The 27,284-nt window shown below is 48.5% G+C and overlaps 1 protein-coding gene across 1 annotated transcript in view; it reads left to right on the top strand.

The window, feature by feature from the left end:
- BMP7 (bone morphogenetic protein 7) overlaps positions 1 to 27,284 on the top strand; it is a 77,994-nt gene that overhangs the window by 9,330 nt on the left and 41,380 nt on the right. The window contains exon 3 of the mRNA XM_003787720.2: positions 24,089 to 24,281. Coding sequence (XP_003787768.1) covers positions 24,089 to 24,281 — 193 coding nt within the window. The remainder of the gene's footprint in view (positions 1 to 24,088; positions 24,282 to 27,284) is intronic.

The following is a 27,284-nucleotide window of genomic DNA, read 5'->3' as shown; positions in this document are numbered from 1 at the left end:
TTTTTTTTTTTTTTTAAAGAGATGGGCTCTCACTCTAGCTCAGGCTGGTCTTGAACCTGGGAGCTCAGGCAGTTCATCCGCCTCGGCCTCCCAGAGTGCTAGGATTACAGGCACAAGCTGCTGCACCAAGCTGGCTTTTAAAATTTCTACTTATAAATTACATTTTTTTTTTTTTTTGAGACAGAGTTTTACTCTGTCACCATGGGTAGAGTGTTGTGGCATCATCATAGCTCACAGCAACCTGAAACTCCAGGGCTCAAGTGTTCCTCTTGCCTTAGTCTCCCAAGTAGCTGAGACTACAGGTGCCCACCACACCAGCTAGTTTTTCTATTTTTAGTAGAGACAGGGTTTTGCTCTTGCTCAGGCTGGTCTGGAACTCCTGAACTCAAGTAATCCACCTGCCTCAGCCTTCCAGAGTGCTGGGATGACAGGCATGAGCCATCCCAGCTGGAAATGACTTTCTACCTGGAAGAGCATCTGGTCACATTTCACTGGTCAAAGCTAGTCCTGTGGCCCAGCCTGACCCACCCTGGACAGAAGACCGCAGTTCCCCCACGTGCTTAGGGAGGCAGAATCCCAGAAAGAAGGTGGGAATTGGCATAGGTGACTGCCGTACTGTCACAGGTGAGGAGTATCTCACCAGATACAACCGTAGAAATGCCAAGGAGTGATTGAGTGGTTGGCTGAGTTGCTAAAACGAGAGCCTCATCTTTCCATCCCTTCTGTCAGTCATTCTTGACATTTAGTGAACAATTACAATTGTAATATATTTTTCTTGTGTTCGTGTGGGTTGTCTGGCTTTGCCCCCAAGGGCTTCCACCCCGTTTCAGAGACCAGTTTTTCTAGACGCTCCCATCTCACTGAGTTATTCAAGTTGGTTCACCAAGAACAGCCACTTGTTTCTCTTCCCACTTGTAAAATGACTTCCCTCTGGAAGGCTTGTCTTTCAACACGGGCAAGCTTCAGCTTTAGTCCGGTTCACTACCCAGGGAATTAAGGAGCCCCAGTCTGGTCCCGGTCCTGCGCTGACAGCTAGTGTTTCTCTAGAAGGTGTAGGTTGTTGACTTATCTCAAAGTTTTGCCCTGAATGGAAGAGCTGCTTTTTCTCCTGGCATACAGCGGCCTGAATGCTCTTAGTCCGGGCAGGATCTCACATGACTGAAGCTAGGAACTAAGTTCAGAGACTCCTGCATCGCTGGGATAACTCACAGTGGTTAAGCAGTAGGGGAGTTACAACAGCCATCCATCGGGCTCCTCATTTAATTATCCCCGGCATTCTGCAGGGCAAGTGATGTCTTTCTCATCTTAGGGAGGAAGAGACCCGAGGGCCCAAACTTGCACAGCTGGGAAGCGTGGGCTTAGCATGTGAGTCCAGCTCTCCCTCCCGGACCTGTCAGAGTATGTGACTAGGGAGGAGGAGTGTGGGGGAGGTGGTCATGAGACCACAAAAACAGAAGCCGAGCCCATGACCTTGACTTTGTGGTCTCATACTCTGATGAGTAAGATAAAAATAAGCTGGCACACCCCTCTGCCTTTCGTTATTAACCATCTGCTTTTGAGAACTCCCCTCTCCTTCGTCTTTATGGCTTAAAAATATTGTCAGGGCAAAGGGCCTTGAGTACCCACGTGTGAGGTGGGGACTTACATGTACCCACACTCCATCCCTGGGGAAATTCCAGAGGCAGCTAGAAAATGGCATTTTAAGAGCAGTTCCTCAAGATGCTGTATAGAAAGGCCTCAAAAGCTGTCTTTACTGTCTGTCCCTGAACTCCTATTGCATGTGGTTTGTGGTATCATAAAGCCACCAACAGTCTGAATGTCCATGACCAGGGGATGGGAAAAATAAACTGGTGTAGAAGGAGGAAGGAAATGCAACGGAATTGAATTGGTCAAATGCCTGGACTTTTTTTTTTTTTTTGGCAATGGAGTCTCACTCTGTCACCCCGGGTAGAGTGCCATGGCATCTTAGCTCACACTAACCTCAAACTCTTGGACTTAGTGATCCTCTTGCCTCAGCCTCCCAAGTAGCTGGGACTGTAGGCACCCATCACAACGCCCAACTAGTTTTTGAGACAGGATCTCGCTCTTGCTCAGGCTGGTCTTGAACTCCTGAGCTAAAGCAATCCTCCTGCCTTGGCCTCCCAGAGTGCTGGGATTATAGGTGTGAGCCACTGCGCCCGTGCCCAGCCCTGGGCTTCTTTTTTTTGTATCAATATAGACTCAAAATGGAAGTCAAGTTGGAACAGACAAGTAGCAGAGGATGTTTGGTATGTAACTGTGTAACCGTTGGTGGATCTCACACACACACACACACACACACACACCATACAAGGGCACCAAATAATACTACACATTTCTTGTTTGTGGGTTCGTACATATCGCAATGGATATGTACGATACCATGGACGCATGGGCAGGAAGGACTCACTACTTTCAAGGTGATACTGCCTTTGGGGAGGCAAAGAAGGGATGGGGTTGGAAGGAAGTTTTAAATAAATTCCATTTGTTCCTGTCAAGATTTCTTTCTTTTAAGAATAAGAAAACGAAAGAAAGTAGCCTGAATTGAATTTTGGAATAGAACAAGGACATCAGTGAAAGAGTTGGTACAATCTGAAAAACGTCTGGAGTTTGGTTCCCAGTTTCTTAGTTTTGACAAACGTGATTACAGAAGACGTTCCCATTGGGGGAAACTGGCTGACAGGCACAGGGGCACTCTTTCTTATAAATCTCCTAGATCTAACGTTTCTTATAAATCTACAGTTATTCCAAAATAAAAATTTTATTTTTTTTAAAAAAGGAAGCACCCATGATGTTAACTCTTGTTCATTCTTAGTTATGGGTGCATGGCTCAGCTGTGAGGTGCTTCTTGGGGTGCTGCTGTTTCCAAAGTTGGGGGCAAGGAGAGCCAGTCCTAGAGTGTGTTCAGGGTATTACACGCCACAGGCCAATAGCTAATCAATCTACAGACCCCTTAACAATATGGGGACTCAGGGAGCAAATGAAAACCCCACAGGATGGTACCCTGAGACCTTTAAAACTCTGCCTGCCTTGTTCGTAAGATGCCCAATATAAAACCATTTGTTTATAGGCAAGAAAGAGGGGGTGGGGAGTTGTTTTAACTGTTAAATTTTCCTCTAGGTCCCGAACTTTGCAAACCATGTGACCCCTCTCCCCCCCTGGCATCTTTGTCCTTCTCAAGTTCCGTTTTCTGACTGCCTTGACCTGACATCTCTGGAGAGAGAAACCCTTAAAAGTGGCAGTGGGGCCTCGGAACCTTCCAGGGCTAGTAAATGTTTATAGGATGGAGGCACTGGTTGGTCATTTCCTTTAGGAGGAAACAATAAATGAAGCAACTTGCCTTATACCTGCTCAAATTGTCTTAATCTATTGGCAGGGAGGGAGGGGCGAGAGGGGTGGGGCATCAGGCACCTCTGGGTGTCTGGAACTTGGAAGCACCTCTTTTAAGTTTGCTTAGGGCAGAGTTTCACAGCCTGGGCACTACTGACTTTGTTAACCAGACAGCTCTTGGTTAGATGCTGTTCTGTGCATGTGGGATATTTAGCAGCATCCCTGGCCCCTGATCCAAATTGTGACAGTGAAATACATCTCTAGACATTGCTAAATGTCCCCTACAGGGCGGAGTGCCCTCCATTGAGAACTACTGGTTTAGGGTACTGTTCCTCAAACTTGGGAATTCATTTGGGAGCCTTAGCTTCAAACCCTTGCGGCCATAGTCGGCAGTGGGAAAAATAGCATTTCTAGCTGGATGGATTATTTTCTGGTTGAAAGGAACACAGATTGCAATTGAAACGCGAGGTCCTTCCCCCAGCAGAGCTCTGCCTGGGTTTGAAATGTTGAAATGCCTGGGAGAGTCCAATGGGGGCCAAGTCTCTACAGAACAGAGAGAACCAGAATCTTTATGCACCTTTTGCCCGATGATGCTGGAAGATTATTCAACACACATTTAGAACTGGGTTCTCTTCTCTTTCTCTGCCAATGTTCCCCAGAAGGAAACAGGGCAAATCTCTGTCTTACCTTTGTTCCCTTTCTGGGCAAATAACTTATTCTGGGGTGAAGGAGGGAGGTTGAGCCGAGAAGCTGCATTTTTCCACGTCTCACTATAGCTTAAAAGCTGCTTTAAGCATAAAAGCTGCTTATAGTGGGGAGATCTGCTTGTGTTAGATGCTGACCCATGGCTGGTCTATCCTGCCTCCTGTTTTTGTACAGCCTATGAGCTAGGAATGGTTTTTAGAGTTTTAAAAACAGTGACAAATAATGAAAAGAAGAATAATATTTAATGACATGTGAAAATTACATGAAATTTAAATTTCAAGGTTTATAAATAAAGTTTTATTGGAACACTTTCACTCACTTACAAACTCTGGGGCTGGTGTTCCACAGGGATGGGGTTGAGCAGTTTTGACACAGATCATGTGATGGCAGAAACCTGGAATATTCACTCTCTGGCCATTCATGGAGGTGTGCTGATCGTTGCTTTTTTTCTTTTTCTTTTTCTTTTTTTGAGACAAGAGTCTCACTTTGTTGCCCTCGGTAGAGTGCCAATGTGTCACAGCTCACAGCAACCTCAAACTCTCGGGTCAAGTGATTCTCTTGCCTCAGCTAGGCATCTGTCACAGTGTCTGGCTATTTTTAGAGATGGGGTCTCACTCTTACTCAGGCTGGTCTCAAACTCATAAGTTCAAGCAATCCACCTGCCTCTGTCTCCCAGAGTGCTGGGATTACAGGAGTGAGCCATTGCACTTGGCTGATCTCGCTTTTGACAGTCCAAATCCCCGACTTGGGAAAGTGTAAAAAATAAAAAAGCCTGAGTTTTGTCTTTTCCTTTTGTCCCTCTGCAGACATCCACACACTCAGGGACACCTTCTGTCCTCCATGATGGCCACAGGGCTGCCTCCGAGTTTGAGGAAGCTCCGATTTAAACAGCCGTCCCTCTGGATACTTCTCGGCGTCTTTAACCAGAGACGTGCATTCGGAGTCTCCACAAGGATGAAGTCCTGCAAAATTTGTCCTCAAGTTTTCTTGGTGCCAACACCAACTTCCCTATATTCTATTTTTGAAACATTTCTCCTAAGGGACCTCAGGTGGCAGTTAAGACTTTAGTTCTGGGGTCAGACTACTCTAGCTTGTTAACAGACCTTGGGTTATTAGACTGGGGTCCCCTGTTTCCTCCACTGGAGTTAATGATGGTGCCCTGCTCCTGGGCTGCCATGGGAGAGGTGGGGGGACATGGTCCCTCAGGCAGCAGGCAGCTGGTGACCTCAGCTTTGGGCAGTAAGGTAGTCACTTGGCAAACTTTAGCCCATCAGCAGCCCTTAGCTCACAGGGAGAGAGCAGGCTGTGTGCCCAGTGGCTGGGCCCTGTCTCCACGGATCTGGGTCAGGGCTGGCCCTCCCTTCGCAGTGATACCCCAGGCTGAAAGGGGAAGCTTCCTTACCGATGTCGACTGGGCAAGAGGCAGAGCAGGAAGCTGGTTTTATGATGACGAATCCTGTTATACTAGAAGGTTGCCCCGCCGATTAAGATCTGTGTTTATTGGTGCAGAGTTTTAAGGAAATATTGACCCATCAGGGCCAGCGCTACATACGCTCTGCCAGCTGAGGGCACAGGCAACCTGTCAAGTTTAGGCATTTTGCTGAGGGCTGGCCTACTCTTTGAAAAAAAAAAAAAAGCACAGAAATAAAAAATTCCCAGTAAAGTACCAGTTTCTGTTGCTCTGAACACTGTTTTGCATCGGCCTTGGTGGGGTAGCACTTCTGTGTTCCCATTTCTTAATATGGACAACTGACATTTCCCCATCTTAAGTGTGGACTGACCCATGCCAGCCATTCACCCCACAGCACAATTCCCACGTTTATTTTCATGTGTGTGCAAATGGGATTAGGGGTGACAAGTCACTCTCCTGGCTTTAGGGGCGGCAAATCTGTCTGTCCCTGAGTCCAGGCCTCTGATGTATCTTCAGGTAGGCTACTCAGCTTTTCTCCATGGTGGGGGTCGCTGGGATTAAATGAGTTCATGGCAAGAAAGGGCTCCACCCTCCCCTACAGGAGCCCTCAGTAAACAGGGCTGCTCCTGCGGCTCCCTTTGGGGCCCACTTTTGCTGCAGCCACTGTGTTAGCCCCATCTGTGAACATGACGATGGACTGTCACCTGATGATGTTTTGATCTGGCAGCTGCAATTCATTGATGGTTCCTGGAAATTCCTCTCCAAATCCATCGTGGCCTCGTATTGAAGACTATAAATTTCCTTAAGTAGCTTCTCATTAAAAAATAAATGAATTAAGTGCATTAATGTACATAGTTACCATTCAATAAAAAAAAACTAAAATAAATTATTTACTCAATTCCCACTATAGATTTTGACAAACAGTGTCTGGGAATTTGAAAAAGTGTGTTGCTGCCCTCGCCCCCTCAATGGGGGTTAGACTAAAGACAGTGGGTAGGACAGAAGTGGGACGAAATCAAAGTACCTTGAAAGCCCTCAGGAGGCTGCTGCGTTGCACTGTGTCTCTGTACGGCACATCCCTACCGCCAGTCTTTCCTCCAGTGTCCTGGCAGATGGCTGCATCTTTCCTTGTACATGAGATGAAATTGCCCTGTGTTTAGGGCCTATAAAGTACCAAAATATTTATCTTTAAACTTACCTAAAAACCACCCTCTGGGATGGCAGATGCTGTAAGATATATATACCATAATGCCTACTACCTTCCTCTGGGGTGAGGAGGCAGAATTTGTTTAGGATTTGTTCAGGTTCAGGTGACAGATCAGCTGCCTAGATTGGCTTTGGCAAAAACACATGCCGTTATCTTATCATCTCCTCTGTCGGCAAATCTCCACGGAGGTGATTTCAAGTTTGGTGCAGCAAACTCAGTAGTACTGCCCAGGAATCCGTGAGCTTTCCACCCTCCCCCTCAATTCCTCATGGTTACAAGATGGCTGCCACAGCTCCAAATGTTGCCCCCTCAAATAATCTGACATTCAAGGCGGAAAGGGTCTCAAGACCTCTCCTCGCTTGCTTATTTCTTGGTTTCCTGGAATCTCCTAGAAAATTTTGTCTAGGTCCTACGGGCCAATCCGGGCATAGGACAGGTTTTGGTTTAAGGGAAGATGGGAAGGTATGCAGCTCACCTCTCAGCAGCACAGTGGGAGGTGGTGAGGGAAGTGTGGGTGGGAGTGGTTGCTGGATATCCACGCTCACATTATTAAAGTTATTTCTCGCTCCCTCTGTATAGTCATTTCCCACGTTGTGTGTACAGTAGTTGGATTCACGTATTTGCACGTGTGACTTGGCCTCGCTGTGTGCATAGATAGACATTCTGCGCGAGCTTCTAGAGTCTCCAGGAAGTGCTGTACTGCTGTCAGCACGAGAAGGCTGCTTGCATGTTGACATTAATTTAACCAGACCTTCTGCAACACAGAGAGATTTTAGTTTTTCTTTAAACTCTAACCCACGAGTAGGTACAACTTCATCTCTCACTTTGAAGGTTGCCAACAGCTAGTTGTTTGCTGAGAACAAGCTTTATTAATGTCACTCTCTTGATCTCCTTAGACAGGAGCAACATTTCTTGAAAATGACCTCAGAAAGCCAGAAATTACTGTCTCTTGGGAGGTAGAGGAGGCTGGGTGGAGCCTGGTCTGAGTTCTGCTTGTGGGATAGATGGCTCCTGTTTCCTCTGAGTAGAGGATGAACAGGTCAAGATACTCAAAGCATTTTAAAAATCTGTGTCATTGTTTGTTAGCCAAGGGTGGAGAGCTGCTTAGGAGAAAGGTATACCCGTCTTGGTAGAATGGTGGCACCTCGTATGTACCAAGAGCCTGACAGAATGTTTTCTGGTAAAGGGTTCTGGGCTACCTGTGCTGCTTCTGTTTGTTCCCATGGGAGACTGATGTGTTAGGGTCTGGTGTTTCCTTAGGCTCATTGGTTGGAATTGAGAATCAGGGAGAAAGAGGAGGAAAGTTGAAAGTCTTTCCAGGACTCATTTCTTGGCAGTGTGTGTTTGGTGTGAACAAAAGTGCATTTTGCAGAATTTTGGTTGCAGACAACAGAACAACAGAAATATACTCTGAGTAGCTTAACTGGCAGTGGTGGGGGATCAGTGCAACCCCATGCCTTGGGAAGGACACACCAGACTGGCTACTAGAAGGTTCTAGAGAATGCATCTGGATTGTTTATGCAGGTTCTTGTCTCCTTCACTGAGCAGTTTTCCTCTTCCTTCTCTGCCTTACTAGGTTCTGTGCTGCCCTGCTTGTTGGAGGAAAGATGGCCACCCTGCAGCAACTTGGAGTTGCGGCCATCTAGGCACCACATATTGCTTTCTCAACTTTCCTTGCAGGTTGGAATGGCCGTGGGATGTTTTAATTAGTTATGCACAAGAGGAAACCTGCTGAGGGTAGAATGAGCTGGGAGGTGGTTCTGAAAAATATTTTTCTTTCTGATGAGTGACAGAGAGCAAGGGAACTCTGTCCTCTCCTGCCTTGTCTTGCCTTGAATGTGGTTTTGTGAAGATGTGATGTTCGGAGCCATGGCAGCCATCTTGTGACTATGAGCTGGAAGCCTAAGGATTAAAAGTCATCATGCAGACAGTGGCAGAGCAAACAAGACGGGAGAAACTCTGATTCTGAAATTCCTGGGGAGAGACTGGTAGGCAGGTTATTCACATGTTCATTCATGAATCAGTTCGGGCGGGAAGGTGGCTCACCCTCCATACCCAAAGTTGCTGGAGTCAGCCTCTGGCCCCTGTGGGTCTGTTGGGAGTACAGGAGTGTGTTTATTATCTGATTAGAGCTATGCTAGTTGTTAATCATAATCTTAGTAGCTAACATTTGTGGAAGGCTTACTCTGTGCCAAACACCCTTTTTCCTCTTTACTTAAATTAACACTTCTTTTATTTTTGTAGCAACCATTTCATGTGGGGGCTTTTATTCTTAGTCTTATTCTACAGACCAGAAAACCAAGCAGAGGGAACAAGCAGTGAATAGTCAGTGAGTGTATTTGGATTCAGAAGTCTGGATCCTGAGCCTTACAATTGATAAAGATATTGGAATCTTTTTTCCAAAGAGCTATCATTGAATTGATTTGTGGGTGACTCTTTATATGGTGAAAGGTATGGATTGAGTAGAGCTGGAGATGAATTATTGATAAAACTATCTATTGGAGTATAATGTGTACAGAACAACACTCAAATCAGAACACTTGTGAATTTTTTGCAAAGCAAGAAACAGAACATTACCAGAACTCCCTCACACCTGTACACAATGGTAATTCCTGTCCTGTTTCCTAATAGTATACAAGATTTCCAAGCTTGATGTGATTATAAATTTAATTATAAGGGAATGCTTTTTTAAATCACTTATCACAGGAGCGATGACTGGGGAAGAAGACCCCATTCTGGACTGCTCAGAGTCTGCTCTCACCTCTCCTGGTTACATCCTACACAGGGTACAGAATGGAACTGAAAACCCTTCTTTGGTTTGATCTCAGACCCCCCCCCCCCTTTCCCACACCAAAGAACAACATTGCAATTTTAAGGGTGTTTTGATAGGTTAGCCTGGGAAGTCAAGCTCGGTTTCTTAAAATGTGAACTTTAGATAGGCTCTTGAAGATTTTGAGTTTCCACCAATCCTCCCAGGCCAGCTCCTGGGGCAGCCTTCCCCTATCTTTGCACCCTCTTGTTTGGAGACAGAAGCTGGTGACGCTGCTGCTGTCAGTGTTTCGTCCCAGGAACTGAGTGAGGCTTAAGGGAAACTCTTATTTTGAAAGGGAGATGGGGCCTGGAGTGAACGAGAGACACGACCATCTTTCCCTTTGCTGCACCTGCACCTTTGGGGCCTAATGAGTTTAGGTTGATGGAACCCAGACCTCAGGAAGGATTATAAATTCTCATTTGATTTGATTTGCTTCTAAAATACCTTAAACCAGCTGTGCCTGCCCAGCTGACCCAGGCCTAGAGTCTGTGTTGGGGGATGGTCTGAGCAGGCCTCTTCCCGTCCTGGGGAAAGGGGGGAGGACCTTAGCTCTGCGCCCCCCACCTGGCTGCTCCTACGGCCTGCTCTGGTAGCTGAGAGTGGGCAGCGCACTGGTCTTGCTGCGTTCCACGATGGCTAGCGTCTGTCTCCCCAAATTTGTACAACCCCATAACTGAGAGCCCCTGCAAGTTTCCACTTTATAGTTGGGGGAGCTGAGCCAGAGATGGGTTGACTTGTCCTGAGTCATGGCTGATGATTGGCAGAGATGGCTTGACCCAGACTGTTAGGCCCCTTGGCCCATGCTCAACCCTGTTCTAAGCTGCCCCTAAGCTGAATGGAACCACGGTGGTGGTGGTGGTGGTGGTGGTGGTGGTGGTGGTGTGACGTTCTCTCTCCTAATGGACCCGTTGCTGGGAAAGTTTCCAATCACTCTTCACTGAGTTACTCCAGAAGCTGCTAAATGCCAGGCACGTGAGTGCAGAAGGTGGAACAGTGGTAATAGCAACAACAAAAATAATAACCACCATCGTTTGAGACTTCTAAATGTGCCAAGTGCTCCATGGACATTCTCTTTGCCAGTGGTTCTCCAAGTGGGAGACGTCATCACTGTCACCGGAGAAATGCATGATGTGGGGCCGTCTCAGACCTGCTGAGTGGGAGGTGCCAGCAGTGGAGCCCAGCGGTCTGTGATTTAACAAGTGCTTGGGGGAATCTCGAGCACACTGAGTTGGAGAAACCCAGGTTTGCTTTAATCCTGGGTTTTAATTGACAACCCAGTGAAGTCAGTATTATTTTTACAGAAGAGTAGCGACTCGTCCAAGGGCTCAGTGGCCGCACGCACAGCGCAGTCCCGCTCTGCTATGGAAACCTCTCGTGTTTTGTTTCTTTGCCGAGTTCTTAGTCTCTTGGAGTTAAAATCTAGATGTTTGGACAGTGAGTAAAGGTCAGCAGACCCATCAATGAAATAGTCACAGTGGTTAAGTTCTAGGAAGGAAATAAAAGGGGCCAAGAGACAAGGGGGGCTCAGACAGGTGGCATTGGGGCTGTGCTGCCAGGCCGAGCCCTGTTGAGCCTCAGGGAGGGGGAACGATGGTACTAGAGGGGGGCACGGAACAGAGACCCTGGGTTCCCAAGGTTGGCACGTCTGCCTCTTACTCAGGAAGGTGTCACTTGCCAAGTGCCTGGAGGCAACTGTCCACTCCACAGGTGACCCTGTGACTAGAGCAGGGATCCTTGTGCCTGTTGTATAGACAGAGCTGAGGGGTGCATCATTCCAGGCCCCAGATCCACAACTCTGGGATTCAATTCTTCCTGCTTCCCCAGATTTCTCACGGTGGGAACCTCTTTTTAAAGGAAAAACCTCTCATGCACCCCTGAGTAGGCATAAGTGTTGTTGAGATCCCGGTTTGGCAGCCATCCTCTGCAATCCTATTGTTGCCGGGAGAAGCGGCATGTTGGCCCCAGAGAGGTCCGCTCTCTGGGCTGCCCAGTGTGACAGTCACTAGCCACCTGCAGCTGTTTAGATTGGAACTATTTACCATGAATTGCAATTAAACATTGACTTCTCAGCAACACAGGAGCCAATGTCAAGTGCTCAGTAGCCACATGTGGTGACTGGCTGCCAGGTTGGACGGCAGGGATGCAGGCTCCAAGCTACTCAGAGGTACAAGGCTGAACCGTGTGTGACTCAAAATCGGTAAGTTTTTGGCAACTTTATATGGTATAGGCTTGTGGAAGAGAAAGAGGACTTCAGAGTGATTCAGACTTTTTTTTTTTTTTGAGACAAAGTCTCAAGCTATCGCCCTGGGTAGAGTGCCGTGGCATCATAGCTCACCGCAACCCCCAACTCAGGCTCAAGCGATCCTCTTGCGTCAGTTTTTCTATTTTTAGTAGAGACGGGGTCTCGCTCTTGCTCAGCCTGGTCTCTAACTCATGAGCTCGAGCAATCCACCCGCCTTGGCCTCCCAGAATGCTAGGATTACAGGCGTGAGCCACCCTGCCTGGCCCCCAGACTTTTTTTGTTTCTGGGTGAGGGGAGGCCAAGGTTATGGACACAAGCTAGCTGACAGCCCAGGTGGGGCCAGAACCCAGGTTTCCTGATGCTCTTGAGATCTGTCTGTCAGCTCAGGGACTCTCTACACAGCACTGTTTACATTGGGGCAGGATCATTGTTTGTTGTGGGGTGCCCTGAGCATCTAAAGCAGTGTCTCTGGTCTCTACCCACTAGGTGCCAGCAGCGCCCCCTGAACTCCAGGCATTGCTCAATGCGCCTTGACGAGGGGACACACCCCTTGCTGAGGACCACTGGTTTAGCTGAAAATAGTCTCTAGTTTTCGTTCTTTTCCTTTATTTTCAATCAGTTGAGGATGGGGCTGGGACCCAGAGGTCCCTGGTGGCTGGGTCTGTCCCTCTGGGGAGATGGGACACCATGGGTGGAGGGCAGCAGCCTCGTCTACAGTAGAAAGATCCACATATGCTTTCTGGCCATTTTTCTTTTCAGCTCTACCAGCGTCTGGGTCTTTTTAGGCAAACAACCGGCCTCAGCTCTAGAGATAATTAAACCCATCTTTTCTGCCTCTCCCGCCCCATCCCCTAAACCCTTTGGTTCATTCAATTCACAATGATAACATTGTTCGAGCAATGCTGCACACATGTTGACATTGAAGTGTTTAATCTTGCGGTACAGTCATTCCCTCTGCCCCCACCCCACCCCCAACATCTGTGCGGCCGCAGCACTCCTGCCGGGGAGACACCTGGAGAAGCCTGGCCCGCCAGCGGTCTCTGGACACAGCCCCCAGTGTCTAACAAGGAGGCAGTGTCTCCAAAGACCCTCTCGGAGAGCTGGTGGGTAGGGCTCCAGGTGGTCTTGGTGGCAGTTGGCGCATTTGGTGGAAAGTTCGAGAGTTGAAGTGGCAGTTCAGGGGAGGGGAGACAATGCCGCTTGTATGCCCTCCACCAGGAGGGGCCCTGCCCACCCCACCCCCACCCAATTTAGGGGCTGGAGACGGGTGATGAGAAGAGGGGCTATTGCTCCAAAATCATCAAGCTGTCAGCTTCCCTCCCTTGGAGGCGATTGGTATTAGGCAGGAGCAGAATTTACAAACCAGGGTGGGCCCTGCATCAGATGTATCGCCTTTGCCCTGAGGTCAGATGAACGCAGTGAGCACACAGGGTGTGCCAGACTGCTCAGAGCCATGCTTAGTCCATTCTCTCCACAGCTATGAGGCTGGTTGTGGCTGCTGTGTGAGGAAGGGTTGGCATGGCTGGGTGATGAGGGCACTGGCCTTTGAGGACTCACATCAGGTGTGGCCACAGGCAAGTGACATTACCACTCTAAGCTCAGTGTCCTTGTCTGTGCATTGGGCATGATGTGTGTGCCTACCTCTGAGCAGGACTTTTATGACAGATGTGGTGGGGCCTCCAGGCCAACAGAAGGGTAGCTGTCCACCTCCTGGTGTCAGGATAGCCACTCAGGCATGACACCACGGAACAGGAAGTGAGGAGCATTGGTAGAGGTGTGGAGCAGGTGGAACCTTGTGCACTGCTGGCAGGAATTTAAAATGGTGTGGGTGTTGGGAAAACAGAGGGGAGGTTCCTCACAGTATCGAACATAGGACTACCAGCAACTTGGCTTCTGGGAATATACCCCCAAAGAGTTGAAAGCAGGGTCTCCAAGAGATATTTGCATACCCATATACACCGCAGCGTTGTTCACGTTAGCCAAAATCTGGAAGCTAGCCAGACTTCATCAAGGGGTGGATAGACGAAATTTGGCACAGCCACACAATATTATTCAGCCTTAAAAAAGGAAGGTCATGGGCGGTGCCTGTGGCTCAAGGGAGTAGGGTGCCAGCCCCATATGCCGGAGGTGGTGGGTTCAAACCCAGCCCTGGCCAAAAACTGCAAAAAAAAAAAAAAAAAAAAAAAAAAGGAAGTTCATTTTGATGAAGACTATAATGTGGGTGAGTGAACCCTGAAGATCTTTTGAGGTCAGACAATTAAGTTTGCAAACTCATCCTAGAAAAATGCTAATACATCATTGCTGAATATCACTTTGGTCACCTTTAAAGTACTGCCCTTGGGAAATTAGGTACTGACACCAGTGCCTCGTCCACCCTTCAAAGCAGTTTTGGAAACTTTTTGTGGAATGGGCATCAGAGCTGTCATCGTGTTACCCTTGATGTCCCGAATGTCATCAAAATATCCTCCTTTTGATATTTCCTTTATCTCTGGGTAAAGAAAAAATTCACTGGGGGCCAGAACAGGTGAGTAGGGAGAATGTTATATGATTACTGGCTAAAACCCGCCTCACATACAGTACAGTGTAAGCTGGTGCATTGTCGTGATGAAAGAGCCATGAGTTGTTGGTGAAAAGTTCAGGTCATTTTTGTCTAACTTTTTCATGCAATCTTTTCAGCACTTCCAAATAGTAAACTTGGTTAACTATTTGTCTACTTGGTACAAATTCATAATGAACAATCCCTCTGTTATCAAAAAAATTAGCAACATCATTTCGACTCTTAGTTTGTGCTGACAGCCTTTTTGGTCATGGAGAATGGGCTGACATCCATTGTGCACTTTGACACCTTGTTTCAGGTTTATATTGGTACATCCATGTTTCATTACCAGTGATAACATGCCCAGAACATTGTCTTGCCTCTCCAAAAGGTCTTGGCAAACGTCACCTCTCCTTTGCTTTTGTTCATTGGTGTGAGCTCCTTTGGGACCATTTTTGCACATACCTGTCTCATGCCAAGATTTTTACTTAAAAATTTCCTAACATTTCTCCATCAGTGTTTACTTGGTCTGCTGTGCTTTTCATAGTCAGCCAATGATTTCGACGCACAATTTGATGAATTTCTACCATGTTTTCATCAGTTCTCTTCGTTACTGGCCACCCCAACATCTTTTCCTCAGTGATGCTTTCTCTCCCTTCAGAAAAATATTTAATCTATTTGCATACTTCCATTTTCTTCACGGCATTATCCTGATAAACTTGGACTAACATTTGTCAAGCTTAACAAGAAATTTAATGTTTGTTTGTTGCTCTAATCTAAGCTTCAACATTCTTGTAATGGTGCACAAAAACACGCCTCTCAGTAAGACACCAGCACACATCACAGCATGAACACAGCTGTGAGACACTGATGTACCAAGGTTATGAAACCTTCCTGAGTTGTCTGGGGGATGGAGCCAATGTAAGTACATGGTGGAAAGTTCTTGAACTTAATTGTCAGGCCTCATAGGCTAAGAGAAATTAGTCAGTCACGGCAGGACAAATGCTATGTAATTCCATTGCTGTGTGGTCCCTTGGTAGTCAGAGTTACAGACACCCAAAGTGAAGTGGTGGATGCCGGGGCCTGGGGAGGAGGAAGGGGCATTTAATGGGGACAGCAAAATAAAAAGAGTTCTGGAGATGGATGCACAGTAACGTGAATCTACTGAGCTGGATGCTGAAAAGTGGTTAGAACAGTAAATGTCTTATTATGTGTATTTTGCCACAATAAAAAATAAAAATTAAATAAAAGTCAGCTGTTCTCTAACTTGGGGGTTATCAGCTGCTCTCCTATGGCAGGGCGGATAAGGGGGCCAAGAAAACTGTGGAATGTGTGTAGTGGGGTGTGAGAAGGTGCCGAGGTGTGTTCTGGGCAGACTGTATCGGCTGAGACTCCAGGCATGTCCTGTTTCTCTGGGCTTGTGGCAGCTCCTCCTTCCTCCCAGGAGTTGTGTGAGCCACTGTGGCCTCTCTGGGCGCAGCGCTGCTTGTGTTATTAAGAGAACATTTTCCCGTTAGTGTAAGTCTGGCATGTCTGTTCTGTTTTCCAGAACTCCCAGTTTATTGCATGCCTCTGGTGGCTTTTTCAAGCTCCTTAATCTTGCCATGTAAATCTTTGAATGAATGAAGAGCCATCATCAAATTTCACATCCCCGAAGCTGCAGGGCCATAAATCACCTTCCAGCAGCAGCCTTGGTAAGTCAGCGTCAGTGAGTTCTGGTGCGTGCCAGGACCTTCTTGATGAGTTGTAGCCCTGTAGCAAAGGAAAGAGCCAGGGTTGGTGTCAGAGTGAAATGGATCTGGGCAAAGTTCTGGGCTGGGGGACCCTGAGGAGTCCCAGGTCCATGAAAATCCAGCTCTAGCTTCTGAGGATGATGTGGTTCCCTTCTTTTCCCAAGCCTCAGCCTTAGGAAGGGCTGCAGGGGTCTTTCCCAATCCCTAAAGGGAGCTGGAGAACTCTTTGGACACTAGTCTAAGCTCAGAGAAAACAGACTCCAAGTGAGAAGCACAGAATTCTAACGCTGGACCTGCGGTTTTTGCCTGGAAAGCATCCCTTTGCTCATAAAATATTTGTTCCTGTCTCATAGTTTTTAGTGGCATCTTTGGGGGCAGTGAGAGGACCACATAGTTTAGAAGGTTAACCAGACTTTTTCTGAAAACCATGAAGTTTTGGAAGGTGCTGCTGGGTGATTAACTTGTTTACTACCCATTTATCAACTCTTTCCAGCCCTGGCCTGGAGAGTGGCTTCAGGAGGAAATGAAGATGGCTCTGCATGGGCTGACAGTTCCCCTTCCTTGGATACAAACTGCATTTCTTAGGCAACTGATTACAGCCTTGATCTTCAGTGTCTTTTTCTGCATGATTATCCCCGTGAGAGCTGCTTTCTGCTCAGCTGGTGACAAAATCCAGTCTCCTTCATCTGAATCTGACCACCCCTGGGTCATCTTGTCCTTCCTGTCCTCTGGTCCTGTCCTTCCTTTGGGCCAAGTCCCGCTGGTGGCCATGGTTCTAGCCCCCAGTGCTGCTCAAAGGCCATGCTTGTCTTTCTCATTGTAGGTGCACTCCTCCTGAGTAACTTTACCCAGAGACTCAATTCAACAGCTCCCAACTTGAACATTGCTGCCAATGTTTCCGCCACCTCTCTTTTCAGCTACCCACTCAGACTTTCTGCAGGTCACCCCAAGTTTAACCTATCTGCACTGCATGTGTTTTCCTCCCGTGCAGGCCCCCTCCTGTGCTGCTCCTCCTGTTTTTGTATCTGCGGATGACATTGCCTGCTAGGCAGTCCAGGCTCACAGTGGGAACTAGTCCTTTTGTAGCTGTCTTTCTTCAAATGGTTGTGCTTCTTGTTCATTCTACTTCTTCTGTAGTCCAGACCAGGGGTGGAAAATACAGTCATTTTTTATCTTAGGTCAGCCAGGATTGGTAGTGGCTGTCAGGTTGAAGAAGAGTGCTGTGATTGTTTAGTGATGCCTGCTTTGGGTGCAGAAATGGAGGGAGGGGGCACGTGGATTGGATATGCATTATCCCTGACCCAGTCCCTCCTCTGCTCTCGGTCCCTATAATCTACTTTCCACAGGATTACCAGACCTCTATCTACAATAGATCTGATCAAAGTACCATCTTGCATAATGAGGACCAGGCCAATTATGGTCGATGGGGTCGGTAATTGACCCCTTAGCCTGGCATTCAAGAACCTTCCCAATGAAGAACTCATTTGCTTTTTTCTTGTTATTCTCAACAAAATTATTACCTAAATTTGCCAACATAGTCTTTTTATTATCTTAGGCTTTCAATCATGCTGTTCCTTCTGTCTACAGTGCCCTTCTCTGACCTCAGGCTGGTGAACCTCCATTCTTCCTAAGAGTTGTTAAACACCTTTCCCTGAGGAACTCCCACCTGCAGAGCTCCCTCCCCCCTTCCTCATTCCTAAACACACCACTGGGATTTACTGAAATAAACTAAAATAAACCATCCCTTTAGGGACTGTACCTGGTTTTGCTCCATACCCTGTGTCTCCATGTTCTTAACATGGAAATGGATACAGAACTAAAGCCAAGCTTGGACAAACCCACTGACCCAGAAATCCCACCTGAAGGCCTTTACCCAATAGAGTGTGTTTACACGAAGGCCTGTGCAACAGTGTTCACTGTAGCGCAATCTGCAATGGCTCCAAACTGGGAACTACCCAAATGCCCACCAAAAAATAAGTTTTGGCATGTTCATACAATGGGGTTCTTCCTGGACGGCAGTGGTAGGAATGAATGGATTACCACTACCTGCAACAGCAGGGTGAGATCAAGCGAAGGAAGGGGTCACAGAGGGAACACTTTTGTGATGCCACAGTCAAGGGCCATGAGGACAAAGGGAGTCTGCAGTGTTGGGATGGGAAGGAAGGGGCCCTACAGTGATGTCTTTGGTGCCGGTAGCAACGTGTTAAGTCCCGGTCTGGGTGTGCTCTCTGTGGAAATTCATCACGCTGCATGTGTACTTACCTATGTGCTTTCCTGGATGTGTCAATAAGACGGTTTACTTAACGACTGGAAGGAAACTGCACAAAGAGTGATATATTTGATCCAACAGCTTTTTGAAGTCCTACTAAGTGTCAGGCTGTGCTGTGCATGGGATACAGAGTGAAGCTGGTCATTGTCCCTGCTCCAGCAGAGCTCCGTAAAGGGAGCGCATCTTGTATTTGGAAATGATCCAGGTCTGAAGAAGGCAGTTTTCATGGCACGTGGTCACCTGGAGATAACTATTAGTACAATTACCTGGGTGTGTTTGCTGCCCATCCGTGTCTAGGTGTGTACGTTAATAATGGGGCTTACATTGTTTTGCTTAGAACTGCCCTGGTACCAGCCCAGCTCTAATTAGCTTAAAGGGGACTTTGAAGGATCTCAGAGTAACTGCCAAATTGGGAGAACAGAAACCCTAGACTTTGGGAAGGGTGGGGACTGCCAGGTCGGGGTCAGGACAGCCAGGCTTCCCTCCTGGCTTCCCACCTCAGCTCTCCTGCCTGGAAGCTGCTTTCTTATAGATCAGCTTTCTCTGCAGGGCAGGGAGGGTGAGTGGATATCCAGAGGACCAGCCTGCATCCTTGGCGTTGAAGGCAGAGAAAACAAACATGGCCTCTTTCCCTCCAGGTTCTAATAAAAAATAAAAGAAACTCCATGGTTGGCCAAGCTTGTTCCCTCCCATCCCTTGACTCCAGGAGAAGGGGGATCGAGGAACAAGGTGGCAGCGCCCTTGGAACCCCATGGACTGGCTGAGAAAGCACCAGCTTCTCAAGGGGCATCTTGGTAGCCATGCCCAGCACGAAGCCATCCTCCGGGCAGTGGGAGAAATACTGTATCTTCTTCACCCATCTTCTCACATTTGTAAGACTTCGTTGTTCCATTTACTTTTGTGTGTGATCAGGTATACACATAAGCACCCTTGTTCAGAGGACTCTAACTTAGCAAGGAGTTTGCCGGGACATTTCTTATAATAGTAAGTGAGAGGACGAAGCCCGGATGCTGAGTGGAGCAGGACGTTCCTGGGTGCTGCTGGTGTCCTGGCATGATTTCCACAGGGGTTGAGGTCTTCCTGATGGGGCAGAGGGTCATGACAGGGGCGCCCACGTGAGCAACCTCTTGTTCCTGCCTCTAACTCTTCAGTGACTCCCTCCAGCCCAGAATCCCCCCCCCCAATTTGGGTGTTGTTATTTCAGGCTTGTACAAAGGAAGGACACTGGAATCGGCTGTGGGGATGGTCATGGGGCTGTCAGGATGGATAGTGTTTTCCGGAATCCATTTTCTTTGGACTTATCTCTTGGTCATGGGGATTTGGGCCCTTTTTTATCTTTTGAAGATGAAAGTCCTCAGTTAAAGCCTATGAGCTCTCTTGGCCCATGGGGTGCTGGAATGTAACTGGCAGAGGGAGAAAAGGCTTTAATCCCAGCCTCTGGTTTCCTTAGAAAGCTTTTCTTTTTCCTTTCTTTCTTTTTTTTTTTTTTTTAAGACAGTGTCTCACTCTTTGCCCTGGGTAGAGTGCTGTGGCATCATAGCTCACAGCAACCCCAAACTTTTGGACTTAAGTAATCCTTTTGCCTCAGCCTCCCGAGTAGCTAGGACTACAGGCACCCACCATGACAACTGTTAGATTTTCTATTTTTAATAGAGATGGAGTCGCCGAGGTCTTGCTTAGACTGGTCTTGAACTCCTGAGCTCAAGCCATCCACCTGACCTGCCTCAGCCTCCCCGAGTGCTGGGATGCCAGGTATGAACCATCGTGCCAGCCCTTAGGAAGCTTTTCTCCATGGGCCCAGGGAAATGCCAACTCTAGACAGTTTAAAATGCAAGTCCTGGGCAATCAGGGTAACCCACTATGGTAGGTTAAGAAGAAAGTATGCATTTTCTCCCTGAAAGTACACGCAAGCTTCTGCCTACTTTAATAGTTACAATCAAATCGTCTTGATACCTGAGTTGAAATGATGCAGATATCACACTCTGGTTCCCTTACAAAAGGGAAACTTGGGGACGATGAGATTTGCAATTTGTTTTGAACTTTGAATGATTGAGGACTGTGTGCACGTGTGTGTGAACTCCATGACTATTCTTTGATAATTCATACATAATTAATTTTGGAACATGTGACAATATGGGTTTCAGAAAGAACAGAATGACATCATGCTTCGTGTCTTTAATTGTCTTGAAATAATTAAGGAAGGCTGTCCACCCCAAAGAGCCTACAAATGTTTGCAAGAATGTGGCTGGTCACTTTGTTTCTAGAACCTTGGTATCTTCACTGCCTTAACAGCTAAGATACAGTTTATCTCCTGCATTGGGAAAGGTTACGCAGCACTTTGTGTTTCTCCACTGGGTGTGACTTGAATGATTGCGTTTATGTCAGGCTTATGCAAACATATCTTTATGGTTGGGTCTGCTGCAGTTTCCTTTTTTGGCAAATAAAGTGATCATAACTGAACAATGTCAGCACTCACGTGCACTCATTGCTGCTCCTACACTGATTGTCACCCTCCCAGCTCATCATTTAGAGGTTCTGTGACACTGGCAATCACACATGGCTTACTGTTTGCCAGGTGCCTATACCAGTGTTGACTCCTGTGTGCTTCTAACACCTCCATGATAAAGCACCATTATTACCACACCTGAGCAGGAAGGGACACATAGGGACAAAGTAATTCGGGCAACGTCACACGGCTGCCAAGTGACACAGCTGAGATTCAGGTGTAGGCCCCTGAGCTCCAGAGTGTTAAGGTCAGGAATATGGGTTTCCGAGTTCAGCCATTCACTTGATTTGTGACCTCAGATAAGTTATCTGACCTTCCTAGGCCTCAGTTTCCTCATCTGTGGAATGGGGATCAGTTCTGCCTCACCAGCGTCTGTCGGTGTCGCTGGTCATGGGGTAAGCACTCAGTAAATGTGCCTTTTGCCTGTTTGGGTTCTCCAGCCACCCTCACTTGTCACCAGGAGCTCCCAGGGCAGTTCTCTGCTCGGTTGATCTGTGTTTCTACCAGGGGCTGCTCTGAAGGTGCAGCCCACCCCAACATCAGGAGCAGGGGAGCTGAGCTTTACCGGGGACTTGCTGTGCTGGAGGCGGCAGCGTCATACTTGGGGCGTGATTGCTGGAGCAGCCCCAGCAGTGGAAGCATTGCACACTCCAGGGCTCTTCCCAGCCTCTGGAGATTTGGTCATGCTGGGGAGGAGAGGGGAAGAGGGTTGGAATGAGACTTTATCCAAGCTTCATCTTTCCTGGTCTCCTGGGGAGAAAAGCAGTTGAGGAGTCTGTGAGCGTCCCTAGACTGTGCCATCTCCTGCATAGGGCAGGCCTGGCCTCTTCCTCTCTCCTTCTGGTGTGTTCTTAAAACTCTTCAGCTGTAGCACTCTGGGGGAATGGCTTGGCCACACACTCTGCTTGTTCACCAACACTGAATAATCACAATTCCACTTTTTCTTTTTTTTGAGATAGAGTCTCTCTTGCCCCTGTTAGAGTGCTGTGTTGTCACAGCTCACAGCAACCTCAGATTCCTGGGCTCAAGGGTTTCTCTTGCCACCGCCTCCCAAGTAGCTGGGACTACAGGAGCTTGCCACAACGCCCAGCTATTTTTAGAGACGGGGTCTCACTCTCGCTCAGGCTGGTCTTGAAGCTGTGAACTCAGGCAATCCACCCACCTCAGCCTCCCAGAGTGCTAGAATTACAAGCGTGAGCCACTGCGCCCGGCCCACAATTCCACTTTTAGGTATGTGTCCCCATGTTCAGCAGAGCCCTGATTTGGAAACTACCCAAATGTCCATGGACAGTAGAATGGCCAAGTGAATTGTGGCCTAATAAAACCATGGTGTCTCATATGACAGCGAGGATTAGTGGACATTCACAGTGACATGGGTGGATCACACGAGCACCATTAAATGAGAGAAGCCAGGGACAAAAGAACACGTACTATATCACACCCCACATAGAATGTTCCAAAACAGCCAAAATTAACCCTGGCTTGAGCAGTCAGGGAAGGGGAGGGGATTAGTGATGTTCTGTTTCTTGATACGAGACGAAGCTCCCCCTTTGTGACAGTTTACTGAGCTGTGCACGCAGGCTCAGGGCACATGCTACGTGTATGTACTAGTGTAATTAAAAAGTTCTAACAGGGCTCGGCGCCTGTGGCTCAAGTGGCTAAGGCGCCAGCCACGTACACCTAAAGTGGCAGGTTCGAATCCAGCCTGGGCCCGCCAAACAACAATGATGGCTGCAACCAAAAAATAGCCAATTGTTGTGGCGGGCGCCTGTAGTCCCAGCAACTTGGGAGGCTGAGGCAAGAGACTCACTTGAGCCTAGGAGTTGAGGTTGCTGTGAGCTGTGATGCTATGGCACTCTACCCAGGGGGACAGCTTGAGGCTCTGTTTCAAAAAAAAAAAAAAGTTCTAACAGGCTCGGCACCTATAACTCAGTGAGTGGAGTGCCAGCCACATACACTGGAGCTGGTGGGTTTGAGCCTGGCCTGGGCCTGCTAAACAACAATGACAAATGTAACCAAAAAATAGCCATGTTTTGTGGTGGGCACCTCCCAGCTACTTGAGAGGCTGAAGCAAGAGAATTGCTTAAGCCCAAGAGATTGAAGAGTTTGCAGTGAGCTGTGACACAACAGCACTCTACAGAGGGTGACCTAGTGAGACTCTGTCTTAAAAAAAAAAGTTCTAACAAACCAGCAAAGGAGCTCTCCCTGCCCAACTGTGGACATGGCCAAGGGACCTGGCTTTGAGTCTCAGCTCTCTGGCCTACCCTGGCAGACCATGGGGCACCTTGGATCTCAGGTACACACCTTCCACCTCCCGGGGCTACTCTAACATCACTGCCGTGTGAAGAAGGGCTGAGGCCTTTTGCCTGGTTATGTCCTATAGTTATTTTTGAAAGTCCCCAGGGCTCTGCCATTCACCTCTTTTACAACTTGTAGTCTGAGGCTGTGCTTGTAAGCCCTGGCTACTCATTAGGAATGTCTGTAGGTGCTTTAACAAGTAGAGACTTTCAGATTCCTCCTGAAAGACATGATGCCCTTGGTTCGGGGTGGGGTAGGAACAGCCAGATGCTGGATCCCAGTGTTTGCTTCCCTTCCCAGCTCTAAGCTCAGTGGCCTCACTTTGGTAGCTTGAAATCTGCCAACGTGGTGGTATTTACACCATGGAAATTGGCAAATACTTCAGATCAGCTCCTAGAGAGCCAGTCAGGAAATGTCTATCAGCCACCACTGGGTATCAATAATTTTTAAGAGCTTCCTGGATGACTTTCACGTGCACCCAGGTCCTAGAACTACTGGCCCCGAGGCACCCTATGATATTCATAGTAAGATTTATGCTTGCTGACAGTAGCTAATAGTTATCTAGCCCTGACAGATGTTTAACTATTTATATAAGTTAGGTCACTCTGCCCTGACAACAACCCATGAAAGGGGATTATTATCCCCAGTTTTTAGATGAAGAAATTAAGGTCCAAATAGGTTGCCTGGCACCTTGCCCAGGGCCACACAGCTGGCTAGTGGCTGAGGCTGGATTCCAGCCCAGGCCTGAGTCTGGCCAGGACCTCTCGACAGCTGCTGTGGGCAGTGCCCCACTCCCCAGTAGGTTGGTTGCAGAGTCATGCTCTTGTTGAAGATGACCATGGGCCTGAGCCTGTGACCTCCTATCTGCAGGGTCACTGTGGGATAGGCCCTTGTCAGCAGGCGTCGCTGGCAGCGGGCAAGCCTTCATCGGGCTTAGGAAGATGCTTGGGCTCTGAGATGGGAGAGTGAAAAGCAGACACTAATGGGCTTTTGGTGCTGGTGTGTGTTCTTCCCCTTCCAGTGGAACACGACCGAGAATTCTTCCACCCGCGCTACCACCATCGGGAGTTCCGGTTTGATCTTTCCAAGATCCCAGAAGGGGAAGCTGTGACGGCAGCAGAATTCCGGATCTACAAGGACTACATCCGGGAACGCTTCGATAACGAGACGTTCCGGATCAGTGTCTACCAGGTGCTCCAGGAGCACTTGAGCAGGTGGGTGCCGAGCTGTGCCTGGGAGGGATGATGGCTGGAGGGCCGGCCAGATTGGCTTCGGCCCTGGAACACCAACCACACGCCAGGCCCTGTAAAGACACCATGTTAAAAGGTGTATGGTGTGTAAAACTGTTAGCATCAGTGACTTCAGGCAGGAATAGCAGCAGGCCGGGAAGCGCCGGGGTACGTGTCCCCCTTTAGGTATTTCTGGGCCGTCTGGATCTGGCACAGAAGAGAAGGAGAAGAGGAGGAACATCACTGAAACCCAGGACAAGAGGTCAGGCAAAAAATCAAAGTGGCCATCGCCTTAAAGCATTAGGGGGGAAAATCCCAAATCAAAAACAAATAGGGAACTCCTAGCCTTCCAAGAATCCTAGGTCAGGAACCAAAAGTTTGTGCTGAAAGACTTTAATTTCCTGAGGCCCTTTAATGTCCAGGTCTTGTAGAGGAAAGCAGGAGAAGAGAAGGTCTGGGCCATCTAACAATTACACTCTTCAGTCCCGGGTTGCTGGACTCCTATGGCTTCTGTGGCCTCCCTGCCCAGATGCCTTGGCGTGGGAGATAGAGGAAGAAGGGCGGTGTGGGCGTCTCCCTCTGACGGTCAGTCCAGCATTTTCCGTGAGATGGGGGACTGGTTACTGCAGACAGGGGCAGAGGAACCTTCTCCGCCATGTTTGCCAAGCACTGCTATTTGGGGGTCATCTTAAATACCGAGAAAAGAAAGCTTTTCTAGACATTTGCAGGGTTTTCATTGGTTATCTCACTTCATATTCACAAGAGCCTTCTGACATGGGTGGCTGCAAAATCGGGGAGAATAGAAGTGGTCAAAGCCGGAGGGTGAGGCCACCCAGAGAGGAAATGGCCACATTAGGGCTGGAGCCTGTGTTTGGGAAGCTGGAGCCGGTGCTAACGTAAAACATTTGTTTCAAAATTTGTTTTTGAATAGGGAAGACTAATTCATGGTATAAAATTAAAAAGAAAGAAAAGTAACTACAGTGAAAATTAAGACTGCCTTCTACCTCTGAGCCCCGGGTCCTATCCCTGAGGCAGCTCCTGTCCCACTTTCTTTCTTTCTTTCTTTTTTTTTTTTTTTTTTTTTTTGCAGTTTTTGGCTGGGGCTGGGTTGGAACCCACCACCTCCAGCATATGGGGCCAGTGCCCTACTCCTTGAGCCACAGGCGCCGCCCTCTTTTTTCTTTTTAGAGACAGAGTCTCACTTTATCGCCCTCGGTGGAGTGCCGTGGCGTCACAGCCTCAACCTACAACTTTTGGGTTTAAGCGATTCTCTTGCCTCAGCCTTCCAAATAGCTGGGACGACAAGTGCCAGCCACAACACCCGACTATTTTTTGTTTCAGTTTGGCCGAGCCGGGTTCAAACCCTCCACCCTCGGTCTGTGGGGCCAGCGCCCTACCCGCTGAGCCACAGGTACTGCCCAAGTCCCAGTTTCTTGAGTCTCTTCAAGTACACGTGTGTGTTTCTGCACTTCCACAGAGTCCGCCATATGCTCACACTTGGCCTGGCTTCCTTGTTAGTTCACACGGAGTATCCTTGTCCTTGGAACCTTCACCACAAAACAGGAGATATTCCCCTAGTTCCCCGTGTGAGTGTGGTGGTCCCTCCTGTAGGCACCTGTGCACGCCTGTCAGTGGGATAGGTGCTGGGGGCACACCCATTGGAGACCCTGGTGCATGTTCCTGAGCAGCCCTGCTTGGAGCTGGGGTCAGTTTCTACACCCGGCAGGCAGGGAAGATGGTCATGACTAGGCCTGTGTGATCATTGTCAGGCTGATGGGTGACAAATGGCATCGCAGTGTGGTTTAAATTTTCATAAAGCCTCCCCCGCCCTGCACTGCCTTGTACTTCTTCCCTGCCAAGGGATGGTGTGGGAGTGGGGCCGACAACCTTGGCGGTCAGTTCTAAATCTTACTACTCAGGTGTCCCAGTGGACCCTGGGGGGCCGTGCCCTGGGCCCCAGGCCTAACTACAGGAAGAGCGGTGGTGCCCATTCTCAGGAGTTACGCATGTTTACTTTGGCCAATCCCCCAAGGCTTTGAATAAGACCATGTCTCTGAGTTTTCTCATGAAGGATGATTAATGGGGTGAGGCAGGTACCTGATGGGCCCACTCGTGCAGAGCCCCAGCCCAGCTCATGCCCCCGGGTCTCCTGGCAGGCTCCCTGCCCTGCCCCAGCAAGCTCTATCGTAGTTTAACTTTAGGAATGTGGCGGCCCTGGGTGGGTTTGGCTGAACAGGGCTGGAAGGGTCAGCTGGGGTCACCGATGCACCTGTTCTGAGCTCTCGGACAGAAACGTGTTCCCCTTTCAGAGTGGCTGGTGCCGGGGCTCACTGGGTCTGCCCTCCTGTGTGCACCTGCCCTGCTCCCCACGTGTGGAAGGCTCTGGAGGCTCAGTGACTGGCAGGCTGGGGCACTGAGAGACCTGTGAGCTCAGCCATCGCCTGTGTAACTATTACTGACTGCTGCCAACGCGGGCCCTGCCCTCCGAGCTGAGTCTGTGGGAGCAAACGAGCCAGTGTCACAACAGCAGGAACCGTGAATGAGAGTTTTGGCTGAGGGACCTAGGGCTGTTGTAACAAAACCACACAAACTGTGTGTCTTAAAACAATAGAAGTTTATTCTCCCAGATACCTTGGAGGCCAGAGGTCCAGAATCAAGGTGACTGCAGGGCGGTGAAGCCTGTAGGAGAAGACCTCCCTCACCTCTGGCCATGGGTTACTGGTGTTCCCTGGTCTACAACCACATCAGTCCAGCCTCTGCCTCCTGCATTTCTGGCGCCCTCTGTCTTCACATGGTGTTTCCCTGTGTGTCTCTTTCCTCTTCATGTCTTGGACCAGGGCCCAACCTACTCTGGCATAATCTCATTTCAGCTTCTCACATCTGCAAAGATCCTATTTCCAAATAAGGCTGCACCGACAGTTATCAAGGGTTAGGACTTGGATGTGTCTTTTAGGGGCTACAATTCCATCTAGAGCAAGAAGATGGGCA

The sequence above is a fragment of the Otolemur garnettii genome, unplaced genomic scaffold (assembly GCF_000181295.1).
Source record: "Otolemur garnettii isolate 467f Iridium unplaced genomic scaffold, OtoGar3 scaffold00023, whole genome shotgun sequence".
Taxonomy (NCBI): domain Eukaryota; kingdom Metazoa; phylum Chordata; class Mammalia; order Primates; family Galagidae; genus Otolemur; species Otolemur garnettii.
This window is presented reverse-complemented; position numbering and strand designations above follow the sequence as displayed.